General features: G+C 43.1%; 1 protein-coding gene across 2 annotated transcripts in view; it reads left to right on the top strand.

Annotated features, from left to right (window-relative positions):
- The first annotated feature begins 736 nt into the window (after positions 1–736).
- Positions 737–21,310, top strand: part of olfm2a (olfactomedin 2a) — a 42,123-nt gene continuing 21,549 nt past the window's right edge. Inside the window, exon 1 of one of the 2 annotated variants that reach the window (XM_068718858.1) lies at positions 737–1,167. In XM_068718858.1, the coding sequence (XP_068574959.1) occupies positions 1,111–1,167 (57 nt within the window). In that variant the 5' untranslated portion in view covers positions 737–1,110. Of the gene's footprint in view, positions 1,168–20,420; positions 20,860–21,310 lie in introns of those variants that run through there. The other variant, XM_068718857.1, reaches the window with a different exon arrangement.

The raw sequence follows: 21,310 nt of genomic DNA, 5'->3' as shown, positions 1-21,310 counted from the left end.
AACATACTGAGGCTGCATGCACACCTATTCGCAATATGACGTGGCCTACAAAATAGTTATTAGAATGCCTCGCCATCATTTAATTACCTCTGTTAGCTAACGATGTTTATTATCTCCACTGTAATCGGCGCAAAGAATAATCTTTATCATTTCCATAAACCCCAGAGAATCCCTTGGTTTTGGCATCTTCTAATTGGATATGCGTCAGAGCTGAATTAATGGTAATAATTCAGATTTGACAGTCACTGTCTCCATGTTACACAATGATGACGGTTATCACTCACCATCGGGCTTATAAGCATGAAGACATTATCAATGCTAAATGTCAACGCTTTCTCGAGGTATCTGTCGTTGTAGTGGTAATATTTAGTGGAGCGAAACGCATCTTCACTGGAAGCAATGCTTCTATCTATCCATCTATCTCTCTATCTATTCATCTCTCTCTCTCAAAAATATTTCCCCCCCACCTCTTCCTCCCTCCCTCTATCCTTCCCCCCAACCCATCTCTCTCTCTCTCTCTCTCTCTCTCTCTCTCTCTCTCTCTCTCTCTCTCTCTCTCTCTCTCTCTCTCTCTCTCTCTCTCTCTCTCTCTCTCTCTCTCTCTCTCTCTCTCTCTCTCTCTCTCTCGGCCAAGCTTGGCTGCGTCAAAGAGTGGCACTTCTTTTGACTGGGCTCCTGGCACATACACGTGCTGCTCCTAGCGTCGGCACCTTGCAAGCACAGCAGTCACCTTCCAACCTCTGCGACTCTCCTCCGCTCTGTCTCGGTCAGTCGCAGTTATTTTTGCAGGACGGAGAGGGACCGCCGGCTGTCCGCTTCGCCCTCCGATTACATTACCCGAGGAGTTTTCAACGCTGGGGGATTTGGGAGGTTTTGCTTTCACAACCCGCCGCCAAAGACTCTATGCTCTGCGAAAGACACGCGGCTGGTCGCTTTACCAAGCCATAGAGGGCTGCCGCCGTGCGTCCTGGTGATGAGGTTGGTGGCGCACAGCCGACACAGCATTAAAGGAATCCCTCTGTGTCTGAAGAAACCGCCCCAGTAAGGGACAAGAACGGGGGGAGTGCTGCGGGAACTGGTGTCGTCTGGGACGCTATCATTTCGACTAGGATGCATCTCTTCAGTGCCATGTTCCTGCTTGTCATGTTGGCTGTCATGCCCTGTGAGGTAAGGACTCCGGCACAAACGCTTGTACGCTATGAATAAGCATTGTTTAAAAGTTCCCAAAGCAGTGCTGACCGCTTATAGATGAATTCCACATATGGATAATTTTAGTAAGAACATACGACGTAATAAGAGCTGTATCAGAGTTACTGTGAAAAAAGAAAGAAAGAAAAGGGGACATTTGATGTTAAGGCAGTGCAAAGACTGTATGCATGTTGCAGCATTAAACAGGCAAATTGCTATTGTTCGTGCTGATAAGAAGCAAGGAGGTAGAAACTTGACGTGAGAATAGGCAGAGCTGCAATTGACGGTAAATCCACCTGAACTTGCCCTTTTAATTCCCGGAATTCAAGTCTCACACATTTTCAGACTGACATGTATCTTGATGCAACTTGTATAAGAATTACAATGGGTGGATCCACATGGTGGTTTCATGGTGAATGAAATTGTTTTGAAAAAAAGGAAAAGTAAAACATGTTAGTGGTATTTGTTTCTGGGGAAATCTGATACCTTTGATGCCCCCGAGGTCGTTGTTTACAGACTTTCCTATCTACCTCTTCATCACTGACAGACACAGAGGTCTCCGAGATATACACCATAACCGATTGTGCCGATTAAGCGGAAAGAACAGAGCGACGGACGGCAACACTGGCAGTCTGAGTGTTATGTGTGAATTGCGGCTGTAAATACGAGCCATGCGTAATTAGCAGTGTACCAGAGCAGCGCCAACAAATGGTTGTAGATTCTGGAGATGTGTGGCGTGCTGTAGTGCATGCATGGCACTCGAGAAAAAGCCGCGTCACTTTGGTCAAAATGATGAGCTTTGATGTGACAGTTTCGAATTGAAGTGAAGGACGGTAAATTATTTGACCCAGAAAAGCTTTCAGTCCAGGCAGTAACATTTGAACTTGCAGGGGTTCGGCTGGTCAGCATACATGCTGCATTGAGCATACGGCAGCTTAGAAAGTATAAGGTCACCTAATAAAGTAGTGTGGCTGTTATTTGGGAGTGCATAAAATAGCCGATGGTGAGTATGTTGGAGGGTGCCGGTTCGCACCTTTAGTTCCATGCAGCAATATAATCAATCCCACGGACAGCGCCGTGTCGCGCCTTCTGTTAAAAAAAAGCAGTCTGAGTCAATTTAGCACCACAGACAGCGCCTCCTCCTATATGTTGGCGGTGAGTATCACCATTTGGCAAAGGCCACCAGACAGACCGCAAGGCCTTACAAAAGAAACACTGCAAATACAATTTAAAAAAGGTTCTAAACAAATGGAACAACAATGTATTTATAAAAAAACAATATATCCTATATTTGAGAGATATAAGAGATGGAACTAAGAGTGAGAGGGACGTAGTGTGGTCCCTCACCTGTTGTTTCATCTCTAAACCATGCAGTTCAAGCTAATTTATGTTTTGGGTTTGGTAGACTTTTCACATATTTAACTAGGGTTACCTCTATCCCTAAATAATATGTGGCCCATTGCTCAGGAACATGCTGAGGAATATGCTTAACATATAGAAACAGTAAAGGCCATGCAGTATGTTGCAGCATGCATTAGTGTTGTATATGTCCTCTCTACAGGGAAGGGTTACACTGGAGTTGACCTTTAACAGAGGTAGAAGCTACAGCATGCTTTCAGTCTACAGGATGTAAGCTGATGAACAAGACTGCACACCTGTGTGCCAGGTTCAAAGGATAATGTGTACAGCACAGATGGTATTAGATGGAAACAAATGGATTTCATCCTGAGTGCAATGAAACAAGGTGCAGGAGTTCCCGGGGCTCTCATTTAACAATCACACTAAACACGTCCGCAGCTGCACGTCTACCACAAAATCACACGATGCTTTGAAGTGCCTCTTTAACCTCCTTTTAATTAAATTAGTTATTAAATTTCCCAAGGCGTAATAACTGATTTAACATCGACTGAAAACTAGTTTAAAATCTAATCTAATTACTAATCCTGACACTTCAAGTAATCCACATCCACACAGCACTATGGGTGTTCTTCAATAAATAACGAGGAATAAACGTCACTGTAAAACAGTCGCGAATGTGACACGGAAAATGTAGCTGATGATTTACTATCATATCTCAACCCTTTCTTTCAGTGGGTTCAAACTGTAATTGGCCTTGGGGGACAATTTGTTATAAGTGTTCACATTAAATATTTAAAAGTCTAAAAGAAAATATCACGCTACCAGTCTCCCTAAGATTGCACTGCAAACATAAAGAATTGATGAGTTCTTGCGTATCTACTGCAATGAGGGTAACACTCCCTACTAGAGTTGAAATATCCATCCACATATCAGAGTCTCAGTGCAGGGCGTGTATTAAATATTTACAGGGCTTTAATGAAACAGATGCACTTGTTCGTTCACCGGATGTGTATGTTAAGTATCCATAAAGCCCATGGGTCCTTAGTGTGACTGATACATGGGCACCTGCTTGACCTTGCCACAGATGTCTTGCTATATGGTGTGCACATCAAGCCATGCGTGACTGTAGGTGCTTGCATTTGGAAGAAATGCAATTTACAGTGCACCCATTTACTATAAAGTATACCGCACCGGCCTACAAATACTGTGTTCGTTTTAAGTGATTTTTTCAAAGTGTACTTAAGATGTCTAAAATATAATGGATCATTTCAAATTAACACCAAAGCAACTCAACTTCTCTAAAACTACCAGACATTCAGGGAAATTAGTGCTGAAATCATTCTGCAAGGTGCAAACAATTTAATTAAATAAATAAATTAAATTGATGTGAACAATGAGATGATCTGATATTGTGTACACAAACAAAAAAAACAAAGGCCACATTCAGTGTGAACGATCCCTTTTATAACAAATGAAGCATCGATTTGGTTGTTGACAGTTGCCCTGAAACCTCGTGGATAAATATAGCTTCTTGACTTTGAAACAAATCAGTCACATTCTCAAATGGTATGTATTTAGAAGAATGTTTACACATGACAAAGATGTGTGTGTTCCACAAATATTCCTGTTCGACCATCAAAGAGATTAAAAAAAGCTTGCTGGAGCTTGACTGAGGGGTGAGGTAATAGTCTTCAGGGGGACAAAAGATTTCTTTGTTTTGTTTTCTGCTCAACTTCTGCTTAAGTTGTCGGTTATAAAGATTGTTTCATGTACTTGAAAGATTCACATTCACGTTTCGAGGCATACAAAAAAAAAAGTCCCACTGGAGCAAGGGAGCGCCAGAGGAATACAGTTATTGGTTTAAGATGTCTGGCCTGGAAGACTCCCACCACTAGCATGGTTGAGAGTGATTGAAATAATGACTTGCTTTGGTGTTTTTCTGCTTTAACACCAAGTGCAGTGGGGAGAAAACCTAATTGCTTGTCATTCTGAAAGAGGGAGTCAGAAACCTGTGTAAGCAATTGGCTGGAATTTTCAGTAATTTACTTAATCCTTTCTCTCATCAGGAATCACGATAAACAATCAGTTTGAACAGACTGCCATTTAGGACCTTGTTAAGTTGTGTTTCCTCATTCTGGATTGGTGTGATGAACGCACCAGCCCGGGGTTGATTTATAGCTAAAAAGCAACGAGCACTTGTAAATCACACCATTATTTAAAACATCATTTGGCACAAACATTTCGTTTATTTACATTAAGCAAATTATACAGTACTTTACTTCAGTGTTGTAATACAAGTGTCACTTAATTGAGATGGCTTGACTCACTCAATTAAAACAGTAGCTATGATAACGCTGTATCGAGAAGACTTTCTTAGCTATGTGTCAGTATTATTAACAAAGCTGACATACGTAAGGACAAGTGACGTGAGGTAGTTAGCTGACCTAATGCTAACACTATCTACAGCGTCTCTGGATGAGACGACAACAAGGACAGACCTCAGCTCAATCAGAGTCATGCAGGACAAACAGCTGGGATGGACAACGTCCAATCGAGACGGCTTTAAACCCACCACCGACCTGGCGGTGACCCTTTGGCCACAAATCCCATTTCCTGGAGCCAGTCCAATGAGAGCAAAGCAGCATGATCACAATACAACCACTCCCCCTGACGTGACTATAATCGAGCCACTTGCGGTAAATTTCTGTCCTTACCTCCGAGCCAAAAGCATTTTACACAGCAGTCTCACCGAAACATTGAAGCTTGTCAAACCGTGAAACAAACACTGTCCCCTCTCCCATAATTATCATTGGCGAGCCTACCTGTTAAAAGCTTTTGTAAATATGGAGGAATGCGACTATGCAGCTGGATGACAGTCAAAGAGGAACAGAGATGTGAGTCTATGTTTCCAAGCAGGAGAGGAAACTAGGTAGCAGGCTGGACAGAGTGTGCTCTGGCAAGCAGCAACCTCCACCAAGAGAATTAAACAAATGAAAAGCTGCTAGAGCCGGGATATAAATCTGCCAGTGAGCGGAAAAGACACACACACTCGACTGTTGAAATCACCTTGCTATGCTATGACAGGTCCAGTGCTTGTCTGAATGACTAACGTTGCATGACCACACTTGCTCTCGGAAGGTCAAGCTGCAACACACAAATACAACCTTAAATCTAATACGAGGACATTACATATTTTGCATGCAGTTCACGCAGCATTCATTTTCTCATGTAGTAATGGCACAACATGACATTTATATTTTTGTAGTATATGTCAAAAATATGTAAGCTTATTGTATTTGTCATGTGTTTCTTGTAATGTTAAATACCAAATCCCATAAAACCTAATTTCCATGTTGCCTGTCAGTCACTAACAATCATGTCGAGCACTATGTGGGTGAGTAAGTGAGCAGGCCGGGTTAGATTAGCCACTACGCCTGCATCCACCTTCACGCACTCCCCATCAATATACAAAAGGTGCTGCTTCACAATCAGCCACAGATAATGAGGTTGCATTATGTTTGATTCAGTGCTGCTTGAAGAGAGTGAATCGTGTGTGCTTGTGTCATGACTGATTAGGGTAGTGCTCGAATCAGTGCTCGATAATGATCACGTTGTGTGAGTCAGAATCTTACCACTGTAAAGAGATCTGTTTTATGAAATAGATGCAGCTTAAGAAAGGGGCCGGAGCACAGAGAGCTATTGAGGCTGTCCGCTGTTCTCTCCCTCATCTCGATGTGCTTTCATGTTGCCCTTCATCATCAGAGGCCTGCGCGTTTGCGTACAAATAATTAGCGGCATTGTGGACTCATCTGAGAACACACATTTGGTCTTAGAGGAGATACAAACTGATGTAAGACCTTGTATTAATGTTGACTAGTTGAAAGAGTGGATAAGTGTGAAACGCGTGGTGTTTGTGGTTAAGAGCTAGAGCAAAATCAACACTGTAAAATGTTCCTCCTAAGTACAGTGTATGTCCGTGTAGTAGATAAGTGAAGGGGTGGTAAGCATGTGTGTATTCTAATGGACAGGGAGGTTTGTGTGCCTGTGTAAGTGGCTTCGTTTTTGATGATGCTGTACCTGTTTCTGGGTCAGTTTTCTAAATGTGGTCTGTTCATGACTCACACAGGGGCAATATTAGTGTGTGATGATGGTGGCAGAGAGCTTTTTTTTTTTGTCATGCAGCCCTGGGTGAAACGGGTGACTGATTTTACTACTGCAGTGCCTTGATGAGGCACGAAGGCAGGCAGCGGTCTGCGTGGTAATTGGCTAACAGATGGAAGGCCGGGTAAAGAAGCATGTGAGGTCAGTGGCCTGACTCTCAGAATAACACTGTGTCCCCATCATGATTGGGCCCCTGTGGTAGAGAGGGTGTGTCAGCATGGCCTTATACCTTTCCAGCTGGAATGTCCATTACCTTATTTTATTTATTTTACCTTTATGTAGCTAGGGAAGACCAATTGAGACAGAAGTTTCGTTTTTGATGGTGCCCTGGTTACATATCATATATAAAATAATTTCTTTATCACAGAATAATAAAATAAAAAGCTATTATCAAAAGAGACAACATTATTAATATATTTTAAGCCTAGAAATCATGCAGTAAATGGGCCAATTTAATTACCCCTTCATTTGTTGTTGAAACCCTGCTTTAAGTATTTTGCAGATATATCACAGAACAGGGGAGATTCTCGTTTTAAACTGAGATTGTCAAAGTCAGAGAGGAAAGTCTGGTAACCTTGGTATTTAGTCCATGTTTTCAATGACCACTTACTCATTCAGAGCCACAGACTGACCATTACTTATGCTCCAGGGTTGTGTGGGCTCTAAATGACCTCTGTTGCTGTTTTCTGTCTTGTTGAAAACCCAGCGGCTTGCTGTACTAAAATGACCATTAACGATCCCATGGACTGAGCTGGCTGACTCCAGGGCAGCTCATAATCGTCATTAGAAGAGTCTTTAAGGTCTTTTGGGACTGAGTGCTGAATACAGTTGTTACAGCTCTCTCATTTATAGAGACATGGTTAACCTGGCAGCTAACCAGCAGCCAGCTGTACACTTAGGGACTGATTACTTTTTATTCACGCAGGAGGAAAGAAAAGTAGATTTACATGTGTCCTCTGAGCCTGTAGTGTCCCCTTTTGACTCTAATTCTCTCTTCCAGGCGATTTCACAACGCACAAATAATTTCTCAAACTATTCTGTGTGCTCATAAAACGTATAGGATGTTTTTTTAGTGTCAGCAGTGTATGGAAGGATCAGCTTGACTGGTGGGGTGAATATCATCCCTATATCGCATTCTCTTCCCCACTTTCACTCTTTCTTTCTGTGTGAGTGTGCTGGAGGGTGCAGGACTCCCAGAGGTTTATGTCAGTGACTCTAAGCAAGAGTGACATTTCTCTGACAACACCCAGAACAGGCACACACATGCACGCGCACAAGCAGTCTCTCTTTCACACACACACATTGTCTCTGTCTCCTGTTCTCTCTCCCCTTTGCTCTCTAGTTCACACACATGTCAGCAGTGGGATTCACAACAGACAAAGAGCCAAACAACGCATTGAATCGATACCAACAAACACGACTGACGCTGCTAAGCCCGTCGTAGGTTATGGTATGAGTGACGGATGCCAATTAGAGCACAGACATTGATCATCAGGCTTGATCATCTGGTCAATGCTGGACACACTGCCATCAGCATTAAGGGCAACAAGAGACGTTACCCTAGTAACTGCCATCGTGGGACTCACCCAACGATTTTTTTTTTTGCGTCCATCTGCTCTTTTTTGCATTGCAGTAGGCACCTCCTGACCAGTTTTCTGTACGACCTTGCTTTCCCCTGCTCGATGAATCTTTTATGAGCCTGGCAATGTGGGTTTCTGTGGAGAAGATTGGAATATAAATATGGCTGTTGCGCCTAGAGCTCCTCTTCCCGCTCTGATACAAAAGCTTTCATAAGACTGAGCAGATTGGGCAAGCCGCTACTTGAACGGTGCTCTTCACATCTCTTCGCTTTTATCAGAAGACACACATCCTCTATCAGATAGCGTTATGCATCCTCAAACACCAGACGTAGATTCAGCTTCCACCTGCTCGATCACATGGCTGGACAACATACTCCCGGGAAATCTCGTTTCCTTTTGAGTCAGCATAGTTTTCTCCTCGAAAGCCCTAGTTAATTACAGATTGCTTGCAATCGTGTATGGAGCGGAATTGGCATTGAATGAGAGGTGATAAAAAAAGTGAGAAAGTAAATATTGGTGATGATCCTTGCTACTTTTATTCCAGAGAATTCTTTTCCACGCCGCCATGTGCGAGTGTGACAGCATTGCCTCCCATGTTCAACGCTAACTCAATTGCAGGGCTTTCATTTTGGGGAATGAAGGATGAGAGCTAGGCACCGCAGCAGAATTGGGTGGCAAGAGGAACCATTTAATCGATGTGTTTTTCGCGTGGCACTGTCACAGCCACTCAGTAGGGCCATTGATGAGGGAGGCTCTCTCTCACTGCGCCAAGGCTTAAAGGCTCCAGTCAGGGAGGCGTGGGAGCCCAGCAGCCACCAGACACTGCTGCATATCAAGCAGGCTGGCAGAGATGCTCTCTGCAGCCCCACGGTGAGCAAGGTAGAGAGGTCCTTTGATAGAGACACTACATGTAGGAGAGAGGAGATAACAAGTTGGAAGGAACACCAGCTTACATTACATTATGCTGCCTGATTCTAAACCCCTGGGATTTCTCCAAGTCTTCCAAACACACACAGACACAGCAGTGTGTAATATGGGATGTGAACACCACATCTGGAAGTAGGTGTCATAATTAGAGAGCTCAGTACACATCATATTCGAGAAAAAAGTGAAATGGAGTGATATATGTGGCCCTGATGACATTTACCGAAAGAAATTTGATCTAGCTTTGATGGATTACACAAAATTGGAGGAAAATGATGTAACACACTGACTTTTGCATTCATATTTAATGGATCAGAAGGCTCGGATTTAGATAAGCATATCAGTGGAAAGGAAATTTTCTTGTGAATAAGCCCCGTGTATCCAGCAATGCCATATATCCATTGCAAATTATGCCCTTTGATTTTGTTTGGAGTACACAAACAAAACATGCTTTTGAAACAATGGCCTTGAACTCGCTTGCAACATTTTCACCTTCTTTTTTCAATAATCCGCAGCCTCAGAAACGCAAAGACAGCCTGTACAAACAACAAAATGTATTTTTTCTGTACTCTAAAATAAAGCTCTAGTCCCTTAGTAATACTTATACTTGGCAATGGGTTTGCATATGTGCATGTAAATGATGTTACTGTGTAGTACAGCTAAGAAAAGTGTTCTGTATTAAAAAAGCATTATGTGAATTTTAAATATACACCAGCATATTCTGCACATGTATAACATGTTTTCAGTAACGCGCGCACACACACACACACACACACACACACACACACACACACACACACACACACACACACTCAGATGCTGTGAACTGAAGATGCTGTGGTGATCAGGGTTGGTGGGCAGTGTCAGAGTACAAAGTGAGAGGATGTGGACGGGGTTTGAATTAGTGCCCAGTGGAGTAGCTGAGCAGGGCAGCATGGTTGTAAAGTGAGTGAGACAGAGAGAGAGAGAGAGAGAGAGAGAGAGAGAGAGAGAGAGAGAGAGAGAGAGAGAGAGAGAAAGGAAAAGACAGAGCGGAGTTGCTGGAAATGAAAATTGGAGATTGCGGGCAGGGATACAGGGAGCAATAGACAGAGAGTGCCCTCCGACTGTGTCTGCCGAAGGGTTATTATCTCTCCAATCCTAACCAAAAGAAGAAGAATAATGAGAGGCCTATCACTTCGTCACCATGATTTTATTCCCCTCACTGGCACTGACACTCCTTGCACATTGTCTTTAATTAGCTCGACATCACTTAATCAATATGGCCGTGACCGTGACAAAACAACGGCATGTGCATCCTGTCGCTCGGGCAAGAGAGACACAGGAAGCAGCAGGAAGAAAGGATGAAGTGTTGACAGACAAGATGAGAGACGAAAATGATGTAAAGTGGCATTTCTGTGGGAGGGGGGGAGGGTGGGGGAGAAACGTCATGCTCTGATAAAAAAAGAAAAAAAATGCTCTTATGAAGATTAGAGTTTGCTCTTGTTTGTCTACTATTGAGTTTGTGTGCATGCAGATGTGTACCTATATATATATATATATATATATATATATATATATATGTGTGTCTGCATCTTACTGCATCACAAGGTGAGAAAAACAAGCTGGTTGAAGTCTTTGCTCAGCTGTATATCAGGCAACAGTCATAGTCCTATCATGTCAGACTATGCTATGGAATCTAATGCAGAAGTCCTCGTTATATTTCTGAGCAGCAGAGCTGAGAGCTTGAGCCACACTAATGGTGATGTGATGAATAGGTATTCAGGATAGGTCTCTCTTTAAGCCTTAGTGCCTCAGGCTACTGGTCCTCTCAGGCCCAGCTCTCATCTCTCACTCCTCTCAGTTAAAGTAACGGCATGCAGGGAGCTGGTGATCAGATCTTTAGGAGTGCTTCTAATTTTTTTCTACTTGGCATGTTCTGTGTTGATCTTATCCAAACAGCCCTGAACAACACTATTAAATGTGAACAGTGGGATTTATTTACACTATGACATATGTAAGTGTGGGTATAACCTGTTGCTTCAGGGGAGTGCCATTAAATGGAGCACAGCAACAAGGAAATAAAGAAAGAAATGAGTGTAGAGTCCTCGTTATATATGAGCCTTTTCAAATGAACACCAACACACAGTGGTTGTGCAGAAGGGGCTGTTGCTTAGGTGTCATTCAAATTTAAATTAGTGATTTAATCTACGGGTGGCAGAAATGTCCCCAGAATGTGTTACCTTCTCAAGCTCCTTATTAAAGGGTATTTCTGTCATTCTAATCTCCCATGCTTACAGGTTGGATTTTATTTTAAATGAATAATGATGTGTGCCAGGAGGAATTAGCAGTGGAGTCGCAGACTGCCATGTTTTAAAGACACCAAATGAAAATATTTATGTTAACGATTAGCAAAGGAAGCGCCTCCTTAAGGGGGAAATCATCTCCCATTTCCTCCTTGTGCTGCTTGGAATATTAATGCAAGGGATGGCCTTTCTGATATTATATCTCCCAGGCTGCTGCACTCACAAAAATCATCATTAAGCACCATAGATGTGCATCGTGCTCAGAGTGAAGACATCCTGTATCAACTGGAATGTAGACAAATGACACAGACATACTGCTTATAGACTGCAGGACATGTCACTATGTTCGCCATTCAGTTTATTTCTCAGTACCTTCCAAAATGCTGCATCTGTTGCTGAGAGATCCAGCCTGATGATCCAATGCAACCCCCTGTGGTGAAGCCCCAGACTCAATGGCCACTCTTTACCATTAGGGCCTACCTCTCCCCGTTCCTCCCACCAACATCTCCCCACTCACAATACTTCTCATCTCACACTTGGCTAACTCCACAGAATATTACCCTTTTATAATATTCAACATACGGCCCTCTCGTTTCTGCTCTGTATAGTAATTTTCTCAAGTTTGTTGACATTTTCCTGTCCGTTTGTTTGTGTAATCATTGAACGGATCAGCGGCTCCTTGTTCTGACAATGCAGCAGAGACTCCGCAGATTACATGGCTGGAATCGTCATCGGGGTGTTGGGGGAAGGCACAAGGAACACAGGCTAACACAAGACTGTGTATTTATACTAATAATTATTTCTACTCCGTCCACCAGCAAGGCGAGAACTCCGAAGAAAGCACACAAGCTAATTTGTTTATCTACAAATTTCTCCGAACCATTCTTGCCCATAACTCCATGTGGCTGAAAATGTAATATTCAGTTAGGGGCTGTTTTGGGATTTCTCTCCACTGCACACTGTGCCTGTGTTGTACTAATAACGTGTCCCTAATTAAATGTTACAGTTTCTCTGAGCATTAATGACCTGAAATGCAGGCTTCAGTGTGAGCTCCACCAAAGACGCTGGACACAAGACTGCAGGCTGGTTCCATCCGTTCATTATTAATATACAGTTATAGCTGATGTGTTCTGGTCATTGTTTGCTCCTGACCATGTCGAGACCAGAGCATTAAGATTTCTTTCACAATCGGCTGCTGCAAACTCTCAGTCAACCGGACTGTAATTGGCAGGATATCACCACTCCTCTCTGGTCCTGTTAGTTTCGCTGTTGCAGACGTGGCAGAAAAACAGACAAGATGTAAATTCATCACCTCGGGGAGTTTCAAATGCATCACCCATTCTTTTCTCTCTTTATCGGTTTCTCTCACTGCTGCTCTCCCTCTATCTCCCCGCCTCTCCTAAACATTGCAGTCTCTTCTATTACCCTCTTGTCTATCTCTTGTGTTATTCTTTGGCTTATTTTCCTCTTGTGTAACCACCACCGTGGTTAGCTAATCATAGTGAAACCTTCACTGTGTAACTGGGTGACATTCGTAAACAATGACTCAGACAGAGACCAAATGAGAAATCTCAAACAGATCTTGTCCACTGGTTGTCTCTTTAGTCATCAAACAAGGCGCTAGGTGCATAGCATCTAAGATCAGATCTCATCTCTTCTGCAGGTATACATCAATACATCACTAATGAAACAAAACACTTTGCAGGCACAGTGATAAGACAATGGAATGGCACTCAACTCCAGCAGTGCAGAAACAGATGTAAAAATGCTCTCAACAGCAACAATAATATTCGATATAGAGGCCAAATACAGATTTGTAAATATTAGCATGACAAAATAGAAGTGTTTTATTAGCAGCTACTTTGAAGAAAAAATTAGGTTTCCAGCACTCAGCTGAAGTCACGTTGCCATCTGGGTGAAAAATTTGAACTATTCTGGCTGATGGCCGGCACCACAAGTTCAGTGAAGGGCGTTTTGAAGAGGCAATGGGGGGGCATCCTCAATTAGTAGGCTTTCTTTGAGCCTCAGCTACCTTGACTCCCAATGTGCTGTCAGTAATTACTCCATTTACAGGAATATCATTCCCTGTACACAACGGAGAGAACGTTTGATTAACCGGGTGGGAGAAAAAGTCAGGATGTGGAAGTGGCTATCTGCTGCTGGATCCGGAGAGGCTGGGTTTTTGTGGGACATTGGTACTCAGGTCGTGTAGCCAGGAAATGATCATAGTAATTGTGTGTGTGAATGTGTGCTCATGCAGATCTGTATGCATGTGCTCATGTGCGAGTGCCTCCGTGTGTGTGGGCAATTCAACTGGGTACATTTAACAGAGGAAGTGCTGCACTGAGTCTTTTTCAGCTGGTGCTGTTGGCATGAGTAGGTGCAGAACAATGGCTGGGGCCATGCTGTGCTGCAGAATGCATGGCAGATGATTGCCGCATGTAGTTCCTGTATATTGCTTTGATCAGGTCTTTTCTTTTGCTAAGCTAAATGTGGCGTCCTGCTTGTCCCTGATTGAGCCCTCTGATATTCAACCATATAATGTTCATTCATACCAAATACCCTACAAATAATAATGCAAAAGCCCCCGTGGACGATTGAGATTGTAAATCAAGGGAGCAATCAGGAGCAATCAATCCCTCTATGAATAAAATTTGAAAGCTTGTTCGAGCAATACTGTATGTCCATGAAGCTTCTGAGAAGAATACTGAACGGAAGATTTCTCCTATGCTGTGTTCGCTTGGCCCAAGAAAACAAGACGATACAAATATGTTTGCAAAGTATACGCCTCAGCTGTATATGTTGCCCCTTTGGTGGGTCATTAAAAAGGCAGGTTGAGAGGCTGCTAGATTTGGGGGAGACACATACAATTATTGTTAAGGACATCTACATTTTTCCATCTAGTGTCATGGTGCAATTCTAAAGAAATGTTCTGGGTTTGAATATTTGCTTTAAAATCTTGTTTTAAAAAAGGTAAAGAATATCTGTAATATATTGTAATATATACAAAAATATATTGTCTATACTGTTGTGAAAGTAATTTCACTTTACTGGTGCAAATTGAGAACAGCGCAGGTTAAGAAGCCTTAGTCTCAGATCTGCAATCTTGCCTTGTGATAAATTATGAATGCGTCATGTCTTCAGTGTGGGTTGATTAGATGGGCACTACGGTCTATACTGTAAAGACAATGGAGGGACTCACCACAGGGTGTTGTAGGTGTATTACAGTCAATATAGCCAGGCAGACACTTAATATTGATTTTCTTTCTCACGTGTTCCCACTGGAAGGACCGATTCGCACCTGTTAACTGACATTAATGTAGTTAAACACTTTGGGCTGAGCCTCTGTTTTGTTCCCTACTTTTGTATCACGCAGTAGTGACCGAGATACTGTGTATTACGTGCATGTCACAGCTCAACCGGGCCTCTCACACAACACTGTGGCAACCACCATTAGAGGGTATTGTAGACATTTCACAGCTCAGTGGAGAGAAAGCGTGGCTCATGCAAGTGGACACAAATACGGAGAGGCATCGACACACACAAACAAATCTATGCACGCATATGTAAACACACACACACACACACACAAACACACACTAAAATGGACACATTTATTGTCTTCAGGAGATTAAAGTGCCTCATCTTGTCAAACTGTGCTGATGCAAGATGAACATGCCAGGTTATCGACTCCCATGAAAGGCCACATTTATCAGTCATGAATCATATACTATCAATCGCCTCTGTGGTCAGAGTGGGACAGAGGTGCTTCATTTGTGGTGAACGCTCTCTGCTTGAATTATTGAACACAATAAACTCGATAGGATGTGTTCTCTGCACTATGCATGCCCGGGTCGATGCATGCATGCATGCTCTATAATCCTCCTGCGGTTACTATAAAGGTGTAAAAGCCCAGATGAATTTCCTTAATCAAAGGCCCACAGGAGCCGTTAATAGATTAAACACTCCATGTTGAAAGCACACCACTGGCTCTGCCTGCCTAAACCCTGGGGTACAGCCTATTTACGCCATTTAAATAGTTACCATGGTAATGAGGTCACGCTTTGTTTAAGCTGATTTTGATCTTGATGTATTTAGAAGGCAGTGGGCCTCCATGTCCATCATCTAATTAATGAATTATGACTCACAAAAATAGCCAGTATTCTCAGAGCCAGATGACTCCAGCATCTTTCAGAGCTCAGGCGGGGGGGCTCTGCTTGTGTGCAGCCTCGCTGCCTCAGTCATTACAGCTCTGCATCATTATGAGGTCTGTGTAATTAGCTGAGGTGTAATTTGGTCCCTTATTTCAGCTGTGAATCTGTAGTTTGCTGTGTGTTTGTGCTCAGTGTGAATGGCGCTTTCCACTCCCCAGTATTGTTATCTCACCCAGAGCTCGTCCCTATGACCTCAGGGCTTTGTAGCGCTCTACTGCCATCCATGGGTGTGCACAAATGCTGCCATTTCAGCAGTTGGTGGCCATTTTCACCGTTTGAACTGATTAAAAATGCCCTTTATAGAGCACGCACACTAGGAGCAGAGTTGATTTTTTTTTTATGGATGTTTATGATAAAGCACAAGGCCATGTTGGCATGTCTATGTGGAGGCACACTTTAGTGCATGTAGATGTTCAAGAGTTTGTGCTGTCACAATATCAGATTTTCACTACACAATTACCTTGGACAAAATAATTCACGACAAAGATATTATCACAATATGCATAGATAATTAAAAAAAAAATTATAATAACAATGCTATGAGTCAAATTCATCTTTAACTTTGTGTATTGTGCATCCTGTCTCTTTTTTGGCAAATTAATTACAAAATACGGGTATAGGGAGGCAGAAAGATGATATCAACTTTTAATTTCTTAAATATTACAGTTAGCTTCAATACCAATACATCACGACACTCCTAATCTACAGTGTGCAGTGCAAATCTAATGTCAAGCATGCAACAAGACAGCTACGATCCCCACTGAGTGACGTGTATGAGCTCAGGACAGAAATAGTAGAAGCTAAGACACATGCAGGATAAAGGAGAAACACATGATATGATGCCACTTTTTCTCATTGCCAGAGGGGCCAAGAGAGACAACAGAGAGAGAGAGAGAGAGAGAGAGAGAGAGAGAGAGAGAGAGAGAGAGAGAGAGAGAGAGAGAGAGAGAGAGAGAGAGAGAGAGAGAGAGGAGATAAAGGCTAAATAAAATTCACAGAGAAGGAGAACAAAAGAGAGCGACAGAGAATTGGAGATAATGACACAGCAGAGTAGCAGCGAAAATGAGGCTGGACAATTATTAGAGTGAAAATTATGAGGAATGGCTGTGAAAATTAATGAAAAGGGATTAAATTAATACAGGTTAAATGGCTGACTTCCTCTCTTGCTAATGTTTAATGAAAGCTTGTTCTGCCAACAGACTCTGTGATTAGACAGTTGATTGGCAGAGCCTGGAATTCTTTGAGGTATGGCAGATTGTCCTCATGAAACTCATTATACCCATCCTTTATTGGATCCAACACTTTACAAAAGATGGCATCTGACCTGCACTTTATGAGAGGAATTTTAAGTTTGAAAGAGTTCAGGTGCACTTCACTCTTCACAAGTAAAGCAAATACATAAGTTATTAACAATGCTCCCAGATGAAAAGACGCCTTGAAATAGAAGAAAAGAGCTCCACGGTGAGAACCTCTGAGAGAAGATATGATGTGGGGGTGTCTGACGGCGGCCTCTATGGCTTCAGTTATTATACACTCAGCAGGTGCAGCATGCACATTTTTCTTATTGTCACCAATGAAGAAAGACGTGTCAGTTCTCTATGCGACAAAAAGCATTGCCGTCAAACTAGAAAGAGAACAGAGTTGTCCACATCGATGTTACCAAGTCACAATGAAAGCTAAAGAAAAGAGGAAAAAAAGAGGATGCATACGGTTGCCTTTAAGGTTTTATTTTGATGTGGTAATATTATCTATTATCTGAAGAAAGAGGAAGGTCAATTTGTGCATGAACACAGTACCTATAGTAATATTAAACTACTATGTCCAATTTAGTCTATATTGACTACTACTAACATTTACATGAAAATGTCAGGGACTCAGCTGCAGTAGGCTGTGGAAACAACATAACTAGCTGAGACTTCTCAATGACTATTTTGTACCCGTTTATTAAATGATCACAAGACAGTTTGGGTTATTTTGAGACTAGAAAATAGTTATTGTGTGATCATGAAAGCTTGTTTTAGCATTTTAAGATCATGAGAAAGGCTAAACATAAAACGAGTTACACACACGGCCTCTTCCATCGGCAATAATAACTGCTGCTAACTCTGTAAGGAGGACCAATTCAAGTTTTAAGTGATGAAATTTTTTTTAAATTAGGGCATTCTGGCTTGTCCTGTGTTATCGAATAGTCCTTAAAGTTCTGTAAGGGTTGGGGTAAGGAATGTAGTTGTCGGTTAGGGGCTGTAGGGAATGCATTATGTCAAATATGATCCTCACTAGTTTGGAGTAATTTGTGTGTTTAGTGTCTATTGCATACGGCATCATTAAGAACATATTGTACAAATTGGGACCACTGGAAGACAAATTAAGATATCAATGTGCTGTAGCCATGGATTTCTACTGGCAGTTAATTATCAAGCTTGCGTCTTGCACAGTGGCCACAGCAGTACATGGGGTGAGTGATGTCTTGGAGCACCCACTTGAGTGATTTTTCATTTTCAGTCAGCCCCCTTGAGTACCAGGTTTTCTTTAAGGAGGCAGAGAAAGGGAGCTTAGTTAAATAAAGTTAAAAGGGTAAAGGATGTCCATATTTATGTTTGAACCTTTGCTGCCACCCTGTGAATGTGACGATTACTGCATTCTCTTTACAGGGTGGTGCAGCAAAGGAAATGTACATTGTACATGACAAAACAAAGGTTTCCTCATCAACATGAAACTTGCAAGGGAAAAAACTCTTGAATATAAAATGTATATTTAATACAATTTCAGTTAAAAACTGGGCATACTTTATTATGTATGATCATTATAATATTTATAATGATAGATTATATACTCGTAGTAGTAGTGTCTAGCTGGACAACTACTTTGATCGATAACGAATCACCTGTGAAATGTAATCAGATGATATATTTGACATATTCTCTTGGCTCCAGGCTATTTCCAACATACCCCTGGACCTTGGCATTACCCTTCTAAGAAGCAGCAGTGTGTGTGTGTGTGTGTGTGTGTGTGTGTGTGTGTGTGTGTGTGTATGTGTACTACTTAAACCTTTTTCTATCCGTTAGACATGGAACAGTGCGATTCAAAACAGCGCTGCCACATGCCCCCTCACATCACCATGACACATTCCCATAAAATGACAACTACCTGTCACCAGTTATATATATGGCACAACAATGACTGGCACTGGCTCGCTCTCTGGCTGTGTGCAAAGCAGCATATTGGGTGTGATTCCACCGGTAACCACAAGGAGTCAGTATTGCTGCAGAAATAGAGGAGCAGACACAGGCGAGACTGATGTGGGAGCAGCAGGTGAGCTGAGGAGGGCTGACATTTTTTTGGATGGGGCTCAGAAAGCTGTCTCTTCTCATATCACTTCACAGTGCACCCCACACAGAGGAGCCCATATCACTCACCCAACGTGACTGTGTGGGGAAGGGAGCCCATCCATGGCTGACAAACCGAATAAGTCAGCAGACCAGGGAAGCAGGCAAGGAAAGGAGATGACCTGGCCGTTTTGTCTGAGCAGGACATTCTGTCATCATTATTCACGGTTGTTTAGGGCGTAAAATGACACTGCCAGCTGTCCAGTATTTTTGCTGGAAATCGTTGTGAGGAGACGCTTCGAGTTTTAAAGAGAAATTCGAGACCTCCTCCAGTTCCCATACCCCTCATTTCATCTGGGCCATTGCGGTAGAGGTGAGTGGCCAAATCAGATAAATATGACTTTAAAACTCTAATCTAAACTTCAGAACACTTCTTAAATCCATCCTGAAATAAACTTAAAGCATGCCTGAGGCATAGCCCCCGAGGTGAAATGACACCAAAATAGGCAGCAAAGCATTTGGTATGATATCTGACACAGGCTTACCTGCTATGATTGTGCTGAAAGTTAAAGCTATTTGGATTATAGCAATACGACAATGGTAAAAAATGTACCACTTTAAAAAAACAACATAGTAATAGCTTTTAATAGCTTCAATCTGTTTTGTCATATACGTCAATTCAATCATCCGTTTCAGAGCATAAGCAGCAGTAAGTGTCAAGAAGACGTGTAAGTGAAGTTGGTGATATGGTTACGCCTCAGACATAGTGGAGTTGGTAAGATACTGTAAAAGTGCAAGCTACAGACTGATTTAGGATATGCCATGAAGCAGAATGACGGATGAGCTGTCAGAAGCAGCCGTGGGCGGCAGCACCTGGATCTCTCCCACATTAATACCTTGACGGCCATGTCTCCCCTCACGAATCCTGGCCAACTTTAAATCCATCCATCCATCCATCCATCATCCTCCATCCAGCACAGACAATATGATGAGGACAGTCTACTTTGGCTGGAATGCCTTTGGAGAACACATGCCACATAACATAGAGCAGCAGATCAGCTCTCTGAAATCAGCCTCAGGAATAAGTACATGCAAACACGCGCGCACACACACACACACACACACACACACACACACACACACACACAAAGATGTGAGTCATAAAAGAACAGCCAAATGTCAGAGAAAGAGAAAAGAATGGATACATGCATGCAAAACAGGGCTGGCAAGAACAGAGCCGAGGCTGATTGGGAGGGGTTGAGACAGAGAGGCAGCCAATGCGCAGCTCTGCATCTTGAGGAAGAGAGGGGAAGCGAGAGAGAGAGAGAGAGAGAGATAAGGGTAGAGTGAGGAAGTGAGGGAGAGGGAGGGGGGTGAGGCTGAGGCAGTCACTCTGAGAGGGAAGATTCCAGCGTGATGCTGCTGGATGTGAGCTGCTCTCCTCTAACCGGTCTCTGGCTGTCCCTTTGACTGAGCCAGCGGTGTGTGAGTGTGGTAACTGTATTTTACCAGCTCTGGGGCACTCTGCAGCTGCTCGTGCTGAGGCAGAAGCTGACTGGCCGGATCCCTGCTTGGGCTGCCTGGAGCAGAGAGGGGTTTGACTGGAGCTGAGGTCCAGGGCAGGGCAGGGCAGGGCAGGGCAGGGCCGGCTGCGCCGGGGCCCCACAGGGGAGCAAACATGAGCGTTCCCATGCTAAAGATCGGGGCGGTGCTCAGCACCATGGCCATGGTGACCAACTGGATGTCTCAGACTCTGCCCTCACTGGTGGGACTCAACGGGACAACAATCTCCAGAGGGGGCACCTCGGAGAGGATTGTCAGCGTGCGTATGACTTCCTTCGCTTTTTTTGTGTGTGCACTGTATCTGTCCCGCTGTGAATGTTACAAAGAAAGAAATGAAAGAGCGTGACACAGCAGATGACGGAGGGAGATAGTTAAGAATCGGAAAGATACTAGCATGCAAGTTAATGTGTGTCTATATGTTTAACTAACAGCTGAGTGGTTTCAGACAGGGGTGTGCAGATGGGAGAGGGACCGCGAGAGTCTGTCTCAAGGGCTGTGATGTATCAATAAGAGAAAGATGAAAGAGGTAGAGGTGCATGTGTTGGTGTGTGAGTCACATTAAGAATAATGCTGCTGAATTGTGCGATTGTGAGAGGCGGAGGACCCAGCGTGAACGGCCGTGGTAAATCATATGTTTTTGCCAGGGTGACGGGAGGTAGAGAGCGGTTCTGAGTGACGTTCAGGCTGATCCCATCTGTCATTCACCTCCA

Source organism: Cebidichthys violaceus, unplaced genomic scaffold, assembly GCF_023349555.1.
Source record: "Cebidichthys violaceus isolate CVI_PGR_0920_01 unplaced genomic scaffold, fCebVio1.0.p SCAF_23, whole genome shotgun sequence".
NCBI classification, from domain to species: domain Eukaryota; kingdom Metazoa; phylum Chordata; class Actinopteri; order Perciformes; family Stichaeidae; genus Cebidichthys; species Cebidichthys violaceus.
This window is presented reverse-complemented; position numbering and strand designations above follow the sequence as displayed.